This window comes from Dreissena polymorpha, chromosome 13, assembly GCF_020536995.1.
Source record: "Dreissena polymorpha isolate Duluth1 chromosome 13, UMN_Dpol_1.0, whole genome shotgun sequence".
NCBI classification, from domain to species: domain Eukaryota; kingdom Metazoa; phylum Mollusca; class Bivalvia; order Myida; family Dreissenidae; genus Dreissena; species Dreissena polymorpha.
In genome coordinates this window covers 40,756,230-40,777,377 of record NC_068367.1, presented here as the reverse complement: position 1 = coordinate 40,777,377, position 21,148 = coordinate 40,756,230, and the positions used below count along the sequence as shown (strand labels likewise).

Below are 21,148 nucleotides of genomic sequence, written 5' to 3'. Positions count from 1 at the left end.
TTACCAGACGACCGAATGTTTCACGAATCATATTCGCATCGAGGTGGACACTCAATATCAAACTCGTGGGTCGAAATAGATGCAGTGAAGCTGCACGGGAAAGAAAACATACAAGGTAAACATAATATACAAATTGGAAATGTATATTTTAACAGTACAACATATTTTGTTCAACATCCGCGCAGAAATATAAATTGTTCCAAGAATACCTCGATGCAAACATTTTCCGACATAACACCACTTTACCATGTAAAATAACATATATTTATATACTATTTATACTATATATATAGTATTGTTTTTTGGAGGATTTTTGTCGCTTATAATTTTTATAAACTGTGCATAAAATTATTTTTAAGAAACTTGTAGTGATATTCAATACATTCCTTTAGGAGGATATAGTAATGCGATGCGTTTGTTTCTTTTTTTGACATACACATTTAATGTGTGCGTTGCTAAAATTAAAGATCAATTTTTGTCATTTACTTTTGTGTGCATCACAGTCGGACGTTTGCAAGACGTCGAGGTATATTTCGCTAGAGAGAGAAACGCATACACGTTAGTCAATTATCAATCTGGTGTTGCCGGTGACAGTGCAACTTTCACCGAGGACATGTTTGCACGCTGGATCAAAGTCACACGATGAACGCCTTTTAAAGCACTCAGCTTATGCGAGGTGTTGGTTATCGGTTTTCTGCCGGATGACACAGGTAAGAACACGTGTTGTTGTTTTTTAATTGCCTTAGTTTTCCTATTTTTGTTCGCGCATGCGATGAACCTCAAAATCCTAAAATCCCAAATTCTGGGCCATTTAAAGGACTCGGACACCAATACCCAGATTCACTTAATAAAAGCTATTTTTATATAGATCATTTTCTTTAATATGGTATTTCTAACTATTGTATTTTGGAATGAAGAGCATATGCCGTTCCTAAATCGCTTTAAGGGCTGGCATACTAACTTGGTGAACCGAATCTAAAATAATTACTTTTTAATTGTTGAAACGATCTGCTTTCTAAATAGTTAGCTATTTGACGTATTGAATAAATCGTTAAACCAGACATCTTCCGCCCTTCCTTCCTTCCGTAAAACCGTCGATCCTTCCATTATTTAGTCTGAACGCCCGTTGTGTTGAGTGTTACTCGAAAAGTATTGAAGGGATTCTAATGAAACTTTTGGAGGTAAAATGTACTAAAACGTACCCGGGAATTCTAACGCTAAATTGGTCGTTGTCGGCTTTTTTCATATTAATTATGTTCATATTTTGTCAATATTTTGCGAAATTGCTTATATTGCAGGTTAAGGTGGGTTTTCTTTTAAAACAATCGTATTCCGTGGCGTGTTTTACGATATCGGATTTTTGGTGGGAATTCAACTCGGAAACAGTCTGGCCGGGACCGTTTAAGTATATTTTCCGTACCCGTGGTACACTTAAGTATAATTAAGAGTACCCAGGGAACACTTCAGTAGTACCCGAGCCGACAATGATCATTTGTGACGTGAAATTTCTTGCAACTTTCGTAAGAAAAAAAAATATGAAAATGGAATATGATAGTGAATAATTTTCTGTTGAACCGTACATGTATGAGACGGAATTTATTGGTTTTCAGTAAACATTATTTTCTTATTCTGACTCGGAAAGCGTTTGCCGATGCTCAAGATTACCATCGTGTTGGGAATACATAATTGTTTGATTTTGCTTTATGCAATGCCGGTAACAAAACACATTTAATATATTTTGATATGGTTGATTGTAATTCTACAATCGCGTTGAAAATGGCTATGTTGTACATCAAAATTATCGACACAGAAATGATACTTGCAAGAATTCTGAATTGATTTATGGAATTTTAAAATACAAATTAAAGTTAAAATACAATTTTTATTCGGATAATTAGTATTACTTAGAAATGCAAAACTGTTAATTATTATAAAATCAATGCTAATAATTATTATTAATGCACACAACCACAAGCATATTGTAATTTATTGTGAATATTTCAATATAACATACTGAATGGTATTAGAAAACATATTAATAAAATTCATATTATTCTTGTTGTCTTAAAAAATGTAACTATTCTATGTAGAAAACATTATGTTATTTGGCTTAAATATCAGTATAAGTAAGTTCAAATAGTGTTTTGTAATTTCTTATAAGTTGAAGAAATATAATTGATAAGCACGCGTCACATTTTTGATGATTTCAATATTTTGGAGACCCAGACCATAATTACCATATCTGAAATTATCCGGACGATCTTTGCACCCGAAAGCAACAAACTAAGCCATGTCGAATAACGTTTGTCATGCAAAAAAATTTATTGCAACGCAGGTTTAAATAAAACTTAACGAAAAACTAACAAAATTACACGACATTCATTGTCAAATTTGACGTTCACTGCGAAATGTTCAAGCTCAAATGCGTACTAAGGATATTTTTATCTATAAAATAGCATATTTTATTATAAACATGACCGTTTACACATGCATTAATTTGTGTTAAATTGACTTGAAAGAAAATTCATCTATCAATCGAGGACATTAATATTTCTGTTGTTTGATTCAACAAATAATTAAAACAATGTCATTTTCTCAACATCGAAGGCCAATGCCTCAATGTTGCGTAAACACAATTCTTAGGGGAGGGGTGGACAAGCAATACTACCAGTGCACGAACTTGTTAGTTTTCATCTTCGGGGGAACTAAACATCACGTTCTTATCCTTCCATAGAGACCTTCCGGCGTCTGTCATCTCACAAACCCATAGGCACTTCACTGAAGGTCATCAACAGTTTGACGTCAGTGATGAAATGCGCCGCGCACTGTGACCGCCAGATGGCGCCAAGATGTAGGTCAGCACAGTACAACCCGTCAACGAAAACATGCTCTCTGTACCAGTGGTTTGACAACGCCTTGAACACAAACGCTAACTCCGTCATGCTCGTACGTGAATATGGAGTGCGGTTTCTTACATAACCAAGAATCCGTCTAATTGAAGGGACAAATCGACGGCTGATTAACAATACAATTATCATCAATACGTTAAAACTAAATGGTTGCAAAGCATATAGATCTGTGTTTTAAAAGTACGTTTTATGGGATGTGTTATTCCATTTGTGTATCAACACAATTGTTAAAAAATGTCTCATAATCGCATCGTATAATGAATTATTTAAATTCGTCTATGTACTTTGTTTGTCTGTAAATAGTTCAATGTCGTGTTTGTTTGGTCAAATTTTATGTAAAATGTAATGGGAATATCTTGATTTTTTTGTCGAGTGAAATTAGGCGACGATGGTTTATTGCTTTAACGGCACTGAGTCTACGTTGTCATCGGGTTGAACGATTATGCTCACCTCGTCGCTCCGCTGTATATATGGGGCGTGATCTGTGAAAAGGGGATTTAATGCATGTGCGTAAAGTGTCGCACCACATTAGCCTGTGCAGTCCGCACAGGCTAATCATGGACGACACTTTCCGCTTTGATGATATTGTTTCGTTTCAAGACAGTCTCTTCTTATCAAAAATCTTGTTTAATCGGAGAATGTCGTTCCTTATTAGCATGTGTGGACTGCACAGGCTAATCTGGGACAACACTTTACGCACATGCATTAAACCCCCCTTTTCACAGAGCACCGACCATGTTTCGTTCAACTGTTTGTGTGTTTCGTTTGTCTTATTGGCATTGCTTTTTTGTTTTGTTTGGTATATCATACATCCATTTAGCTCCGAATTCTAAGAGTTAACATAATTTGAATAAGTTGCATATGTTTAAGCAATATCTTACATACAAAGAGCCCAGCTTATGAATGAATTAACAGATACATGTTTTAGAACGATGTCAGATGGCCAATACAGATGCTACCTTATAAATAACGTCAAACTAAACGAGAAGAAGGCAAAAAGTTAATTACTCATTGCTGATCTCTCTTATAAGACATGTCTTTGGTATGCAGGCGATCCATTGATTGTTGTATAATTTCATGTAAATGGCGGGCTGACATCCGTACACGTCCGTCGCCTATATCATATTACTTCGCAACCCTTGGGCACGTGGTTTTGCACAAGATCCCGTCGGAAATTGTACACTTGAAAAGTCAGTACCACGCGCACGGCTAGATATTGCGGTCATACAATGTGTTATTGTCATGCCATATGCCGTTACATTGAGCTTTTATTTAAGAATATTTTACGAACATTGGAAAACTTTCTGTTAGAACTAAATCAATAGAAATAAATCGCTATGAACACTAAAATGGAGTTGTGTACGTTCATTATGTTTTAAAGACTATGTCACACAGTCTTTGTCATAAGACTATCTATTTGTAAGACGCCATTAAAAACGAAATTAGCAAGGATTTCACGAATGAGCAGGCGTTTGATTGGAGGACCGAAGCGTACATACGCCATTCATTTAATGTACCCTATATAAATCCAGATAAACGGACGATCGAAAAGAAGTGTCGAAATAACGAGGGAAAGTTCGCGGATATTTGTAAGCATATATTAAAATATGAGCAGAAAAAATCGTAAATTTTAAGATGATTTTTGCAACTAAAATGATAGGCATTATATTTTTAGCCGGATTCTACAACGAAAACTTGCGTTGTATAGATTGGCAAAAAATCGATTGTTTAGATGCCGGTAGCATTTTGCATTACAGTTATGTTTTCTTCTCCTGTCAAAGACACATTTAGCCAATCGTAATAAACATTTACATAAATGTTCTTTGAGTGGACCTGGTTCCGCTTCACAGCACAATATGACCGTCATAAGTCAACATTGAATTTTGTCTAAATACCAGTTTTTTTTTCTGACCATTAAGTTTGATTAGAAAAATATTATCACACAAATGTTGATTGGGTGGTCCTCTGCCAAAATTATTTACAAGTTCGCCCTGTTTCTAAAATGGCCGCTTGAGCCTAAATGAAATGTGCTTATTTTGTATATCTGCTTAAGTTCCTGGTCTCCTTAGCTGAAAATGGTAATACATATCAGTTTGTGAGTATGTACCTTTTAAGAACTGTACACGTTCGTGTAGGCATCAGTTTGTGATGATGTACCTGCGAGGAACTGTACACGTTCATATCAGCATCAGCTTGTGATGATGTACCTGTGATGATCTGTACACGTTACTATATCAGCATCAGTTTGTGATTATGTACCTGCGAGGAACTGTACACGTTCATATCAGCATCAGTTTGTGATTATGTACCTGCGTTGAACTGTACACGTTACTATATCAGACTCAGTTTGTGATGATGTACCTGCAAGGAACTGAACACGTTCATATCAGCATCAGTTTGTGATGATGTACCTGCGATGAACTGCACACGTTCAAATCAGCATCAGTTTGTGAGTATGTACCTGTTAGGAACTGTACACGTTCATATCAGCATCAGTGTGTGATGATGTAACTGCGAGGAACTGTATACGTTTATATCAGCATCAGTTTGTGTGTATGTACCTGTTAGGAACTGTACACGCTCATATCAGCATCAGTTTGTGATGATGGACCTTCAAGGAACTGTATACGTTCTTATCAGCATCAGTTTGTTATGATGTACCTGCGACGAATTGAACGAGTTCATATCAGCATCAGTTTGTGGTGATGTACCTAGGATGCACTGCACACGTTCAAATCAGCATCAGTTTGTGATGATGTACTTTCAAGGAATGTACACGTTCATAACAGCATCAGTTTGTACTGATGTACCTGCAAGGAACTGTATATGTTCATATCATAATCAGTTTGTGATGATGTACCTGCGAGGAACTGTACACGTTCATATAGGCATCAGCTTGTGATGATGTACTGTTCACGTTCATATCAGCATCAGTTTGTGATGATGTACCTGTGAGGAACTGTTCACGTTCATATCAGCATCAGCTTGTGATTATGTACCTGCGAGGAACTGTTCACGTTCATATCAGCATCAGCTTGTGATTATGTAACTGCGAGGAATTGTACACGTTCATATCAGCATCAGTTTGTGTTGATGAACCTGCGAGGAACTGTACACGATCATATCAGCATCAGTTTGTGATGATGTACCTGCGAGGAACTGTAAACGTTTATATCAGCATCAGATTGTGATGATGAACCTGCGAGGAACTTTGCACAATCATATCAGCATCAGTTTGTGATGATGTACCTGTGAGGAACTGTACACGTTCATATCAGCATCAGTTTGTGAGTATGTACCTGTTATGAACTGTACACGTTCATATCAGCACCAGTTTGTGATTATGTACCTGTGATGAACTGTACAAGTTCATATCAGAATCAGTTTGTGATGATGTACCTGCGAGGACCTGTACACTTTCATATCAGCATCAGTTTATGATGCAGTACATGTACCTGTGATGAACTGTACACGTTCATATCAGCATCAGTTTGTGATAATTTACCTGCGAGGAACTGTACACGTTAGTGTCAGCATCAGCTTGTGATGATGTACCTGTGAGGAACTGTACACGTTCATATCAGCATCAGTTTGTGATTATGTACCTGCGATGAACTGTACACGTACATATCAGCATCAGTTTGTGATGATGTACCTGCGAGGAATTGTACACGTTCATGTCAGCATCAGTTTGTGATGATATACCTGTGAAAAAATGTACACGTTCATATCAGCATCAGTTTGTGATGATTTACCTGGGAGGAACTGTCTACGTTCATATCAGCATCAGTTTGTGATGATTTACCTGCGAGGAACTGTGCACGTGTATATCAGCATCAGGTTGTGATGATGTACCCGTGTCAGGCTCATCAGAGTATGTTATGGAGGTAGGCACCTTTCGACATTAGCCGGGTGCTCAGGTTATTGTTCTTTATATCATGCTTTAAGGAGATTAATTTAGACATATCAGTGAATTACAACTGAAAATTCACTGTTTCAAAAATGTGAAATGACGTCGTTTTCAGGATGATACGATGCCATTATTCCAACAAAAAAAATAAAAACAATTATGTGTAAGCATAAAATTTAAAAAAAGGAATAACTAGCTACTCGTGAATTAAAATCGATATTCAACCAAATCCACCAAATATCCTCTCAATATAAAAAATTCTACATCAGTGTTGCAAGGCACTTGTCAAATTGAAACTATATTTATACTTATATGTCAATGTTAGAAAGATAATCTACATACCGATGCCATGTTCTGAGCACAACTCAAAAAGGTCTAATCTACCTTGTTTGAGATCAGATCTGCAGATATTGGCCAGCAATTTATTTTTCTTCGAGCCTGCGAGATTTTTTTAGTAGTTTTTCATCAATGAAAAATTACTTTTCGTAGACGATATAATGCCCTGTCCTCTTCTCAAAGATTATAATAATAAGTGTGCTTATAATAATAATTATTATTATAATTTACAAAAAATAAATAAATTAATAATAATAATAATAATTATAATGTTAATGATGATGATGCTGATGATGATGATGATGATGATGATGATGATGATTATGATGATGATGATGATGATGATGATGATGATGATGATTATTATTATTATTATTATTATTATTATTATTATTATTATTATTATTATTAACAATATTATAATTGCTATTATTGTTGTTTGACATGATAAATTATAATCGTTTATAAATCAGGTTCATATGGCCTCGGTCTGGCAGTATGAAACGATGCTTTAGAACACCTATAATATGTCGGACTGCTTTTATTTTTGATTTTAGCGCTTATATCAAATATAATCAACGTACTGAAAGTACTGGTGGGGCGATTTTGCTAAAATTTTGTGGTCGTAATACACTATACACCGTGATGCCAACCAATCACCTTTGTTGAATAAAACAGATGAAATTAAGGAAGTGTGACAGGCTGTCAACATAATATATGATTTAGCTATTGGGGTTAAAAGTAAATGCTGCTTTTAAAACAAGTCATTTCCGCACGTGTCAATTCATAACTGCAAAACGTTTGTGAATACAATTTTGATTATGATCATTTGAACTGGTGACATAAGGTTTCTATACATCATGTAGATTCAATTTGTATTCATATATATATTCAATTAATTTATTTGCTGGATTTTAAGTCACATTGACACAGTGTAGGTCATATTGCGACTTTATGGGAACAAAAAATAAATGTGGATAATATTCTACTGTTAGGACGGACATATACGAGATTGTTTTGATTACTTGGAAAACATTAACGCAAATTAATTAGCTTCTGTGAAAGTGACAACCACAACATGTATTTCGTATGTTAGGAAAAATTTCAAAACTGGCATGAAAAGCTCGGGCGAATTTTAATATAATAACTTTGTAGCGCAGAGAACATTGACATGTTTACTTTGACAGTAAAATATGTAGCGCGAGGTTATTAAATTTTGTCGCCCATATCGCGAACGCAGTTGATTTCTTAAAACGAAAGAACATTAATGCGCTGTATCGGTTAATTGTAGTTCAGTATTGAACCGATATTTCGTCGCTGTATACACCTTCCATAAAGACTGCGTGTTACTCGGGCGATAATGCCACAGTGAAAAGACGTCGCCATGGATGGAACGCGCTCATCGGAGCTATTTTGTCTGCGAATGCAGAATTTGGATATGCAAAGTGGTTCAATGCAGTAACGGACTACGTTCGTTGGTATACGTATATTATGTTACCTATGGGGCGAATTGCAGAAGGCAATCGCCCCAGAAAACAGTGTTATCGTAGTGGCAGTTTGGAAGATACAATATTTTCAAACTTGGGCATATTAGAATCGTAAACATCGGTTTTTTTTTACTTCAAAACATTCCAGCTGTTGTAAAGAAATTAGTCAAACACGACCAAACAAGAGTAAGCATATATTTGGAAATAATACTTCATTGTGTTTTTATAATTATTTGTTATCGTGTATTATCCAATGTCTTGAAAATTTGTTTTCAACACAAATAATATTCGACTTGTTTGACGATATGCTGTAGATTATCTGTATTGATATCAGAAACATAAAAGGACCCATAAGTACACTATTTGTATGTAAAAAAAGTGGCCAAAGTGTTTTTCAGCGTGACAACATCATTTATATACAATAGGTAAGACCCATTGGAAGGAAGTTTCTATTATCGCAGACATTTTCAACTCAATAGTCATAACTGAAAGATGGTGAATGTTGATATCGTCTTGTTATGAGTTGGACTTGTTCCAGCCGTTATGCAGAACGGGTAGCCACCAAAAGTATGAACATGCTTTTTTCTTCATATCATACATCGACTGTTAATTGATATATAAGATCTTATTTATTTAGTCTACATGAATGTGTATGCATTCTCGTTCTTGTTAATTCTATTTAGTATCAGTTGACATTTCTGAATACACTTTGTATGTAGTATTCTTCAATTCTGACATACTCAGTTTGTTTTGGTCAAAATTTAAATGAATATATCTGATATTTTAGATGTTCGAAGTTGCGGAATCCGTCGTTTTTCAGTCAACGTGACGGACTTCAACAAAATAATTTATCATATTCCGACCAGATACAGAACTGTTGTATATTTTTACGGAAGTAATTTTACAACGAATTTAAATGCGATGGCGAGAATAAGGAAATAAAAAAATGTTGTTTTTCATATTCTTTATTGATTACTAAAATCTGTCGACGTTGACACCCTAACAAGTGCTAATTCCCATAGAATACGTTAAGCGATATAACTTACAAACAAACAATTTTGTTTGATTTTATTCTTATTATAGTTTCGTAGTCTGTGGAGTTCAAAATAACTTTGATCTTAACAAAGGAAACCCTGCTTTGCTGCTTTTTTCACCAAACTGCTTAATCTGAAATTTTAACCGTTTATCATTCATAATTCACTGCCGCCTGTTTTGAGTGTATTCGTTGATGCAATTAACAACACACACACAGAAAGACGTTTCTGAACATTTAAATGATGCCATTCGTGTGTTTCTATTTCCTATTCCAACAGTCACCACAACTGCAAAGTTGTATCCGCCTTGCAATTTGTTGGGTGCATCAGGACGTTGAGGACGTTGATAATATGGCAATTGTTCATGTCATCATATTACCTCACGTTCCGGTTTTGCATTTTCATTGTGACCTAGTTTGTGAGGTACGTCAATGTTTTAGCAATACGCGAAGTCCAATGACAGAACAGTATACCGTTGAACTATATAAAGTTCAAAAGCTCATTATTTAAGACTTTTCAAGTTTTACAAATGTTTACATATTTCATTCAAATAGCATTATGCTCTGTTCTTTAGATACCATTCCTCTTAGACATTACAATGGATGCTTTGAGCTATAGTTTCAACTCACAAGTTATTAAATCGCAACAAAATATGGGAAAACATTCAACTTTAATTTAAAAACCAAAATAACATCAACATCAACGTTAAAATATGTGACCTCTACCTGACTGTACTCGACCGTGACGATCTGCGTACAGCAAGCGCTTCTCTCAATACCGTTCTTTTCATTGGCCAAATGCTGACGTCACAAACAATGACTCACTCGCTACGGGTCGGCTCCTGAAAGTTAATCCAGTTGTAAAAACTCAGTTTCAAATGTATTCAACGTATGTACTTGAAAATCTCGTTAATCTATTAAATTGTATAATGTAAAAAGGTTTCAAGCAGTAACAGTAACAGATATGATAACGAGATTTAAAACATAAATAAAACTTTAATGTGAATTTTTTGCTGATTTGTTTGTTTATCCTCGCATATTGGGCACACAAACTCCGACTGACGTCTGACGACACGTACGGTTGTGCAGAAAGCTAGATGTACCCAACCGTCGCATTTATCACACTGTGCCCAGTTGACGATCTTCAAATGTGGATGGATACTTAAGTCTGGATGTGTAATCTGCTTGCAAAGCAGCACGGTACTGTGTCCTCCAGCTCATCATCATCGGTGGCCGTCTCCATGGCAACATCGGGTCGATTTATTTGAAGACCACTCGTGGATGGTAGTGGACTGCTGGGCGTGATCTTGCTGGTGTCTGAGTGGTCTGAGTCGGACACCCTTTTCTTTAACTGCATTGTAAGCAAGAAGCAGGCTTTCTGGATTGTACTTTCGTTTTCCAGCATTGTACTTTTGGGGGAAGGGCAAAAAGGCAAAATTAATGCTACCTAAATTCTTAAATGTGTTTCATTAGAAGCTCGTATGGCGCATGCTGAATTTTCGATCAATAGATTCGATGTTCGATCCCCTTTAATTGAAGTTATAAATATCTGCTCATAAACTCAACAATCTGGTTCGCTGAATGGCACGGACTCGACAGTTTTTTTTCTAGCACACAATTCAGTTGAAATAATGTGAAACTATTTGACTTAAATTGTCATTCGTGGCTCAGACATAACACAATATGTTTGTCCATTAGATCTGCACTATGTTCCGGTAATACCCGGAAATGATTTGACAACACCTCAAGGAAACGGATTTCAGTGATAATTCAGTGCAACCAATAAAAGGTTTAAATTTAAAAATTGGATTTTAATTGATTTTTATGCACATATGTGAACATGGTTTAGCGTAGACTTCCTGACATTACCTATACTTTTAAGCGCCTAAAAATACTGTCCTATTTTGTGAGTTACTTCCCTTTTGTGTAAACAAACGACAACATAATTCCCTAGCGGATTTTAAAGTAAATTTGGTTCAAAGGGTAAGAATTTACATATTGTTTGTTATAATTAAGTATAAATATGATTATTTTCAGCATTATACCTGCTAATGACGCATCTTTTCTTCTGTATTTTCTTAGAAAGACGAGGTCCAACAAAAATGGCGTAGTTTTCGGACAATACAAATTTCGCACGTGCTGTTATTTTTGTAATATATGTGACGTAACGGTATCTCGAGAATAACGGTATCGGAAGAAACATAACAGAACAGTATCTTGTAATCAACCGTCCAATCTAAATACATGTATTGCATTTGCTCACACGTGAATAATTTATTGTATTGAAGGTTCTAGTCATGTAGTACAGGACTTTTTAATAGGTCTTTGAAATGCATACTCGCGTTTTCTCATCGCGAATTTTTAAATATAACTTTTCAGCTAAGTTTTATTTTAAATTTATGAAGTTCTTTCATTGAGACACATACTGGCAGATAATTAAATTTTATTGAGAAGGTTCATATGTTACTATGTTAAATATTTATATCCGCATTCTGTCAACACGTGGTTTAAACCTCGGCATACAAATGGGGATCAGTTGTAGAACCTCCATCTTGGATTGTCGGAACCAGAACACGTACAAGCACGGATCAGCCGAGGCGTTGCTCAAATGAAAGAGGTTAGCAAAGATCTTCGCTTGAATACGATTTTTTTGTAATAGATATAATGACAAAACAATGACCACTAGCACTATTGACAGTGTTATTGATATAATGTAAGACAAATCTAACACAGTTGATCGCCCAGATCTTCCTAACAGTTCTTAAACTCGGCCTGGTCCGCCGTTTATTTTTCTCATGGTTTTAATAAACAGAACAGAACAGAACAAATATTTTATTAACTTAAGCATAAACAGCTCATCGTGATCAATATAAAACATTTATACATGCGCGAAAAAATTCCGTAAAAAAAGATAATAATAAATTACTCGTGAGAGTGTTGTGTGTTAATGTACACACTGAATTGAGTATTCATACTCAACTATATATAGACAAAAAACAGAGGAAACAGCAAATAAAAAGCATATTTCATGATCATTACATAATACACTGAAAATATCAACAACAATCGGCGTCAACAGATAAAAACACAGTATCTTCATTTCATATCAAACGGTGAATAAATAACCATTATAAATGTTGAGTTAAACACAAATAAAATTATTTCTTAATAATAATAAATATTGTTATTATTATTATTATAATTATTATTATTATTATAAATATGTAAGCTGTGTATGAAACAGCAATCACAATAAACCAAATGGCGCCGGCTTGGTACATCAAGTGCGTAATACAAGAATCCGACCATTCCTAGGAAAAGGGGTCACAGAAATAACTGTTTTTTTTCTCAGATTTTTTAAGGCGATTAATATAATTATGAACAGAACACAAGTCTAAATTATGTTCCACAGGCAACGATATACAATAAACACAGATTGTGACAACAGGTGGGATAACCTTAATTATATATTTCACATTTTTATGAACCATATGTAATCAATTAGGAGAAAAAAATATAAAAAATTATTTTGAGGGGAGGGGGGTCGATCCCATGAGTTCAATCAGCTACTGAAATAAAACGAACACTTATAGAAGGATGTCATGATAAAGATTGCGAGTAAGAAAGTTTTATTTAACAAATTATCTAAAACAGCTACACGTAGCAAATTAGAAAATGTTCGGTCTAAATTGTACACAGTTTTGTTGTGCGATAAAAATATACATCCAAATTTATATTTAAAACCACGACACAAAAATAAAAATTAATATTCATTTTGTTAATAAAGTTTAATTAAACTACAGTCAAAACTCCATCCGTATCTAAATATAAATTATTCAACATTATTACATTATTCTACATTCATTAAAAGGGACTTGTTCACATTTTGGTTGAATGACAATTTTCTAAATAATTGTCATATATTCAAATAATATTCGCGAAATAACCCTCTTGACTAAGAGAAAAATAAAAAAGCGGTTCATTAACAGATTATTATTAATCGAAATCTTTAAAAAGGTTCGTTATTTGGTTCGTTCTTTGGTTCGTTCGTTCGTTCGTGCTATGTGAGTATATATAAACCATGTTATTATGAAAACATCATCATCATCATCATCATCATCACCGTCATCATCATCAACAACAACATAATTTTTATTTTTATTTTTATTGATTTTATTTCTATTTTGATAATTATGTGTACATTATATTAGATGCACATTATGTTAATGTTATGTTATGTTAATTCGACCACGTTTCAATCAAATTAATGTTTAATGAAGTTTTGAAAATCGATTGATATTACCGTCACGTAACAGCAGGAAGGGTGCATTTGGGTACTTTATGACATCTCACACCAACAGTGTAATTGATGTCGGTGTTTCATGCTACAATTTCCTGTTAATTAGATCCTTAATGTGAAAAAGTCGCTTTTAATAATGGTGATAACTGTTATTTCTATAGTTACACGATACAAGACTGAGAAAACAAATGCCACACCTTATTTGTTTGACCCCTTCCTTGTTATAATTTTTATTAAAAATATAGTAATTAAATCAAGTCTGATTTAATATGAAATAACATACATTGTTAAAATAGTTGATAATATACCCAAGTACTTAACTCTGTTACATGTGTGCATTCATGTTTTATGAAACTACGATAATGGTAGCAAGAAATAGCTTTTTCAAGATACTCGGCGTATATCCCCATTGTGAAAATAAAGGTTGAAATGAAAGGTTTCTACAAAAATTATAGATTTTTTATCAGTTTCAAGTTGCTAATCAACCACATTAAATGTTTTATGTAGTGTATTACATATTTACGTTTGACATTTTGAAGCCACGCTGGTACAATTTATAAATCAATAAATAGCACATTTCACATTTGCCGTGCTCTTTTATACACTTATTACCGTATTTGCAGAAAAAAAACGCCCGTAGGAAATATCAAGTATAAACGCATACTCAAACTGCGCACTTATGTGCTTGCATATAATGTATACTACATTACGTCCTATTATATGCGTCCTCACATGGCATAATATGTATCTAACATACGTCTGTTTTTAACGATTGAACTATATGGTATTTAAGTATTTCATTAAAACGCATTTGTCTTTCCACACAGTCTAATCACACATTTATGACTCATTGCGTTTTCTAAATGAAAAATATAACAAAACTTTACTACAGAAAATTTAAGTCATACTAAATTATTAGGGAACAAGCCGATGTGTGATATATATATATGAGATAACTTAACACTCAAAAGGAAAAGATATGGATCACCATTGCTAATACACAGTGTAGACTTCCGCTGTTTTATTGTGGTAACATTTTTGTTTAGAAAGCATAGGCAAAAACATATAGAATTCAATTTTGATTCTAGTTTTAAGAGTCTGAAAATAGCGCCGTTAACTTTAAAACTGAAGAGTATAAATGACATAGAGGTCGAAGAGTATTTGTTTTGAAGAGTAAAAAAGCAACACCTCGAGTTAACTGAGGACGACAAATACAATTAAGTAAATAATAAATCAATTATTTCGCATCACATGGAAGCATACAATTTGTTACTTAAAGGTCAATAGATAATTTCAGACTAAAACCCGTATTTTATAAAGGAATATGATATACTTGCGTCTCTTTCCCCTTAGATGTTTCGCTAGCAATTTTTTTTCACATGTACTATGTTCTGTAATAGAAACCAAATTTACAAATAAATTATTAATTTATTTCATAACGTGCCCTGAAATATGTTCTCGTCTTTGAGGGTTTTAACTTGTATTTCACTGTGAAAAGCACCCATGGTACTTTACCTATGGTATTTCCATGAAGTCTTTTACATAAGAATAGGTTTTGTATGTACACACATGCACATTGACATACATTATGGCAAATAATTGTATCAATTTAAAATTTATTAAGCATCTTATGAATGACAAGAATGGTTTTAGCGCGTTTCTACTAAATATATATGTTAAGTTATTGATGGTATTTCAATTCGGAACGTTTTTTATACTTATCTTTTATTTTGTACTTTTCTTTACACACGTATATTTAAAAAGAAACTAAATATGTTTAATCAATTGAAAAAGAGGTTGAAAGTTCAACACAAAACAAATAAATTAATTAATTAGTTGGATGGATGGATTGATGAATGAATGAATTAAATAATTAATTAATTAATTAATTAAATTGAAGAAAATTAAAAGACGAACGAACGAACAAACGAAGGAACGAAATCACGAACTAACGAACGAACAAACAAAAAAACAAAACAACCTCAACATTAAAAATAAACGAACTAACAAGCACACGAACAAGCAAACAAACCAAAGAACAAACAAAAACACGAACGAACAAACCAATCAACAAACGCACAAATGCAAAAACGCAGGAAGGAACAAACGGACGGATTAACGGATGACTTAATGAATTAATAGCTAAATAAATAAGTAGATAAACAAGTAAATAAAAAGAAAAAAATAATAAATAAAATAAATTAATAAAACATGAATAAATGAGTCAGTACGGTTTGTTACTATTTAGTTTAAAAATATTTATTTCAAACAATGCACATTTGTTTACATAGAATTACAACAATGTTTATAATAAGTACATGTTCGAATGGGATAGGAACGAAAGACACGGTCTTATAGAGTTCTTCTCCCTATACAATAATAGTTTCATGTTGTCAAACGAACATAATTGGATGTAAACAATTCAAACAATAATAGCATACTATTAAAAGAAAGAGAAACTCCGTGAATAGAGTTTCATGTGTGAAAACACAGACAACGGATTGACATGTGAGCAATGTAGGAGAGAGAGTAGCAGAGGTTTGGGAAGAAAAATATAGGTTTTTAAAGGCTTGTTGAATGAAAGGTGAGAAAAAGGGATTAAGAGGTATTCTGTAGCAAATTACGAATCAAATCGCTTACTATTTGTAATAAATTTATGAACTGCAATGGCTATTTTAGTATTAATTAAGTAGTCATGAGTGATGTCTCCATATAAAATAGTTTCAATGCAGAGGAAGTAATACATGGATATTGAGTTTATAAGTTAACCGCGAAAATGTTCATACTGAGCGCATTCAAGAAAATAATGTGACGTCGTTTCGTGAAGTCCGCATATACATAACGGAGAGGAGATAATTTTGCGTCTGAAGAGATGGTCATTTAAGGCGCTACATTTTGTTCTCAGGCGCGCGTGTAACATTTGAGGGTGCCTTTCGCCGTAGGAAAATAATGGATTTGGAATCGGTCGATCTGTGTTAATACGCCTTTTAAAGGAATATATCGATTCAGCGTTTTTTACGTCATCGGAGAGATCATTGCATTCAGATACAGTTGATGGTAAGAACGAATTCGAATACAGTGATGATCGTGCTTGGATTGTTTGGAGATTGAACGCATTTCTTAATGAGCAATTGCTACGCGATCCAACTGTTGCGGGTAAAAGATATTGTAACTAGATTGGTACATTGCTAGAGTGCATTTTATACATTAAGATTAATTTATGTTTGCGTCTTCGTTGACTGATAGTTTCCCATCCTAGCTCATTATACAGATCCCCTCGTGAGACTAAACGCGTGCATTCCGATGTTATTCGCGCTGCTTCGGTTTGGATTTTGTCAAGTTCATCTTTTTCAAATTGCGTACAATTATCGAATACAGCGTCTGAGTACTCCAGGATTGGTCTTATAAACGAAACATATATTTTCTCGAGAGTCTTTCGATCACGCATCATTTTTAATTCAAGCATTATATTAATTCTTGTCCATGCCTTTTCCTTTATGAAAGATATATGCGCATGACAAGTACAGTTATTTGATATAAAGACACCTACATGTTTATGTACATCAACAGTGGGTATATTAACGTTCTGCATATTCAACGAGGGATGGGATGATTTATTTATTTTGCAGGATATAAGCATTGATTCGGATGTTGATGGGTTAAAACATACCAACCATTTGTCGGCCCAGCTAGATATTTTATCAATGTCTGACTGCAGTACGGCTGCAGTTTCGTTTGGCGAATCAACTACCATGAATAGACTGGTATCATCAGCGAACAAATGAATGTGTGCTTGTATGTCGGCGATAATATCATTAATATACACTAGAAACATAAGTGGCCCTAGAATAGAGCCTTAAGGGACACCGGAGAGAATTTCGATAGGGGTTGAATGCGCTCCCGGTAATATCACTTATTGATTACGATCAGAAAGATATTTAGACAGAAAATATAATAGATTTACTCGAATTCCTGCTTGTTGTAGTTTGAATAATACACCTTTATGCCATACTTTATCGAAAGCTTTACTTATATAAAAAAATACAACTCTGACCTCAAGGCCATTGTCTAAGGCTCTGCAAAAAGTAATATAAATATAAGTTAGCTGATTGACAGTCGAGTCACCTGGCAAAAATCCAGATTGAGTTGGTGCAAAGAATGAGTTCGAACGAAGAAAGTTAAATATGTGTTTATGTAATATTCTCTCTAAGACCTTCTCGATAGTGTTAAGAAGTGGTATGGGTCGATAATTAGACGTTAAGGATGGGTCGCCTTTTATGAAAATCAGACACACATTTGCGATTTTCCAACAAGAAGGCATTTTGCAAGAAATAAGAAAAGAGTTTAACAAATCACACAAGGGGTCACTTAATTGATGCACTGCTTCTTTGAGGATACGATTATCTATTTCATCAGGACCGGACGCTTTTCCTATCTTAAAACATTTAATTAAGTCAACGATCTCCTCCTGTGTTACATGGATAGATTGAAGACTGTTAACGTTTGTATGTTGCATAGTTGAAAGTTCGTGGTTGCTTTCATCAATGGAACAGTGGCTAGCAAAGTACTGGTTTAGCATATCAGCTTTGCTAATGTCATCCACTACAAAGATATTAGTTTGGTCATCGTAAAGAGGTGGAATTGTGTTATTTGATTTCGTAGGAATAAATGTTCGAAGAGTTTTCCACCAGTCTTTAGCGCAAAGGTCGGATGACTTTAGTTTCTGTAAAATATTGTTAAAATATTCTAATTTCGATTTGCGTAAAAGTAATACAACCTCATTCCTTACATGACGGAAATTAGACCAGTGTATATCACTATTGGATTGTTTTGCTTTTTGGTATAAGCGTTTCCGTTTTCAAATTGGTTTCTTTATGTTATTATTTATCCATGGAATATCACGAGAACGGATACAAACATTTTTGTTCGGAATACATGTGCTTGAAATGTGTAATACTGTTTTAGTAATATTTTCTGCGTATATATCTATATTTTCGCATTTTAGAAGACCCCAATTAGTATCCGTCATTAATTGTCGTAGTTTTGGAAAATCTCCAATATCGTAACGCCAGATGTGTCGATAAAACGTTTGACATCTGGGTTTTGTAAATTTTAATGTAATAAAAACAGGGCAGTGGTACCGAACAGTTTGATCTAAAAAGGGTTCGCCTGTTCCATAAATAAGTACATTATTCTGATTGCTTACAAAAATTAAGTCAATTATAGACGATGTGTGTTCAGTAAAATGTGTTGGTTCGTCAATAAGTTGCGTTAAGTCATGTTGTTGACATAAATCATTTATTTTTCGTGCCGACGAGTCTGGCAGAGCATTAATGTTAAAATCATATGTAATAATAGTATCATTTATTTGTGTATCTCTGGCTAGCCCTATAGAATCTTCAATGGAAAGCAAATATCACCTACCCGCACTAGGCGGCCTATAAAACACGCCAACAAGAATGGATTTATGTTTTGAGGGAAAAACTCCAATCCATTTACATTCTACATTATTTACTTCAAGATCGTGTCTGCGTTTGAAAACAATACTTTCATTAACATAAATAGCTACGCCACCATGAGAATCTGATGGGCGATCCTTACAAATCGGTTGGTGGAAGCCGTCAAAGAGGAGATCAGTAGATGGAATAGAGCTATATAGCCATGTTTCAGTAAACCCAGTTACATCAATGTCGCGTACACCTGTGTAAAGAAGATCTACTTTATGCATTAGACTTTGTATATTGTAATAAACAAAACTTATGTGACTTGCAGATGAGGAATAAAGAGTAGAAGAGGAACTGCTTGCATCTGTATCAACAGATTGATCAGACAAAATAGGTCCTGGGTTTGGATGAATATCACCTGTTCGTTTTAAGACTATCGAGATCCAACAACAAAGAACGACACACAAGAAACAGTTTAGGAGCGTTTTGAGATAAAGAATGTCAGTATGTTTTTTTTTTCCTATCAGGACACGTTTGCATGGGCGTTCAATTATCAGAGATATGTTTGTACACATGCGTACATTAATTTGTAGTGAAAAAAGGCTTGTTACATTAAGCCATAATTGGCATGAGTATAACAAGTGTATGAATAGTGAGAAAATAGCTGGTGATCTATATGCAACCATGACAGCGTTTACTGGTCTCTGTTTAATGTACGACATGATAATATGTTCCAATAAATACGAGATAAGCCAGAAACGCTGACATAATACGTTGGTTGCATTTGACAGAAATACAACAATGCGACAGGGTTAACGAAAAGATTTGAAAAAGCCTTTTGCTACAGAACTGCTGCGAATAGGAGCTTGAGGTATGAGAGAGATAAAAAGATGGGAAAGGAAGGAAGAAAACGATAGAGGATGGTGGTAAGTTTGGTATCATTTTCATTATATTTGAAGCTGTGTTGGGTGTATAAATATGCAAATGAATAGTCACCAAGGATTGACAATAAAAATGGGAACCATTACAATTATAAATAATACACGTGAACATAACAAGAATAAGTGTCTGCAAATTACTATAGTAAGGTCAACATTACGATGATAGTTTACAAAAAGGTACACTTGCAAATATAATAATGTGAAAGCATTACGCAGAATGCAGCAATATAATGTAACAATAAACAATGCGATATAAAATTGTATACTGGGTTACAGTAAGTGTGTGCAAATGACTATAGTAAGCGTAGCGTCAACATTACGATGATAGTTTTCGATAAGGTACACTTACAAATATAATAATGTGAAAGCATTACGCACAATGCAGCCATATAGTAATACAATAAAATAATGCAATATATACAGTGTTACAGTAAGTGTTTGCAAATGACTATAGTAAGCGTCAACATGACGGTGATAGTTTACGAAAAGGTATACTTACACATATAATAATGTGAAGGCATTACGCAGAATGCAGCGATATATTGATACAATAAAATAATTCAATATAAGATTGCATACAGTGTTACAGTAATTATAATGACATCAGCGAAAACAAAACACAACGCAAATTATATTTTGGAATTTACAAATATTGAGCATTGAATTCTATATTTTCATTCTGGTGAATTATTATCCTTTTATCGCATTTTGTTTTAATTGTTACTACTTGTGGTATTGCATACTTAAATATAATTTATTTACAAACAAATCCCTAGTGTTGTGGAAAT

At 34.1% G+C, this 21,148-nt stretch overlaps 2 protein-coding genes across 3 annotated transcripts in view; both read left to right on the top strand.

The window, feature by feature from the left end:
• LOC127855617 (uncharacterized) overlaps positions 1-3,334 on the top strand; it is an 83,787-nt gene extending 80,453 nt beyond the window's left edge. The window contains exon 10 of one of the 2 annotated variants that reach the window (XM_052391365.1): positions 2,856-3,334. In XM_052391365.1, coding sequence (XP_052247325.1) covers positions 2,856-2,979 — 124 coding nt within the window. In that variant the 3' untranslated portion in view covers positions 2,980-3,334. Of the gene's footprint in view, positions 1-2,734 lie in introns of both variants that reach the window. The other variant, XM_052391364.1, reaches the window with a different exon arrangement.
• The window catches only part of LOC127855616 (uncharacterized), a 156,653-nt gene that overhangs the window by 89,125 nt on the left and 46,380 nt on the right, over positions 1-21,148 (top strand). The gene's annotated exons all lie outside the window — the stretch shown is intronic.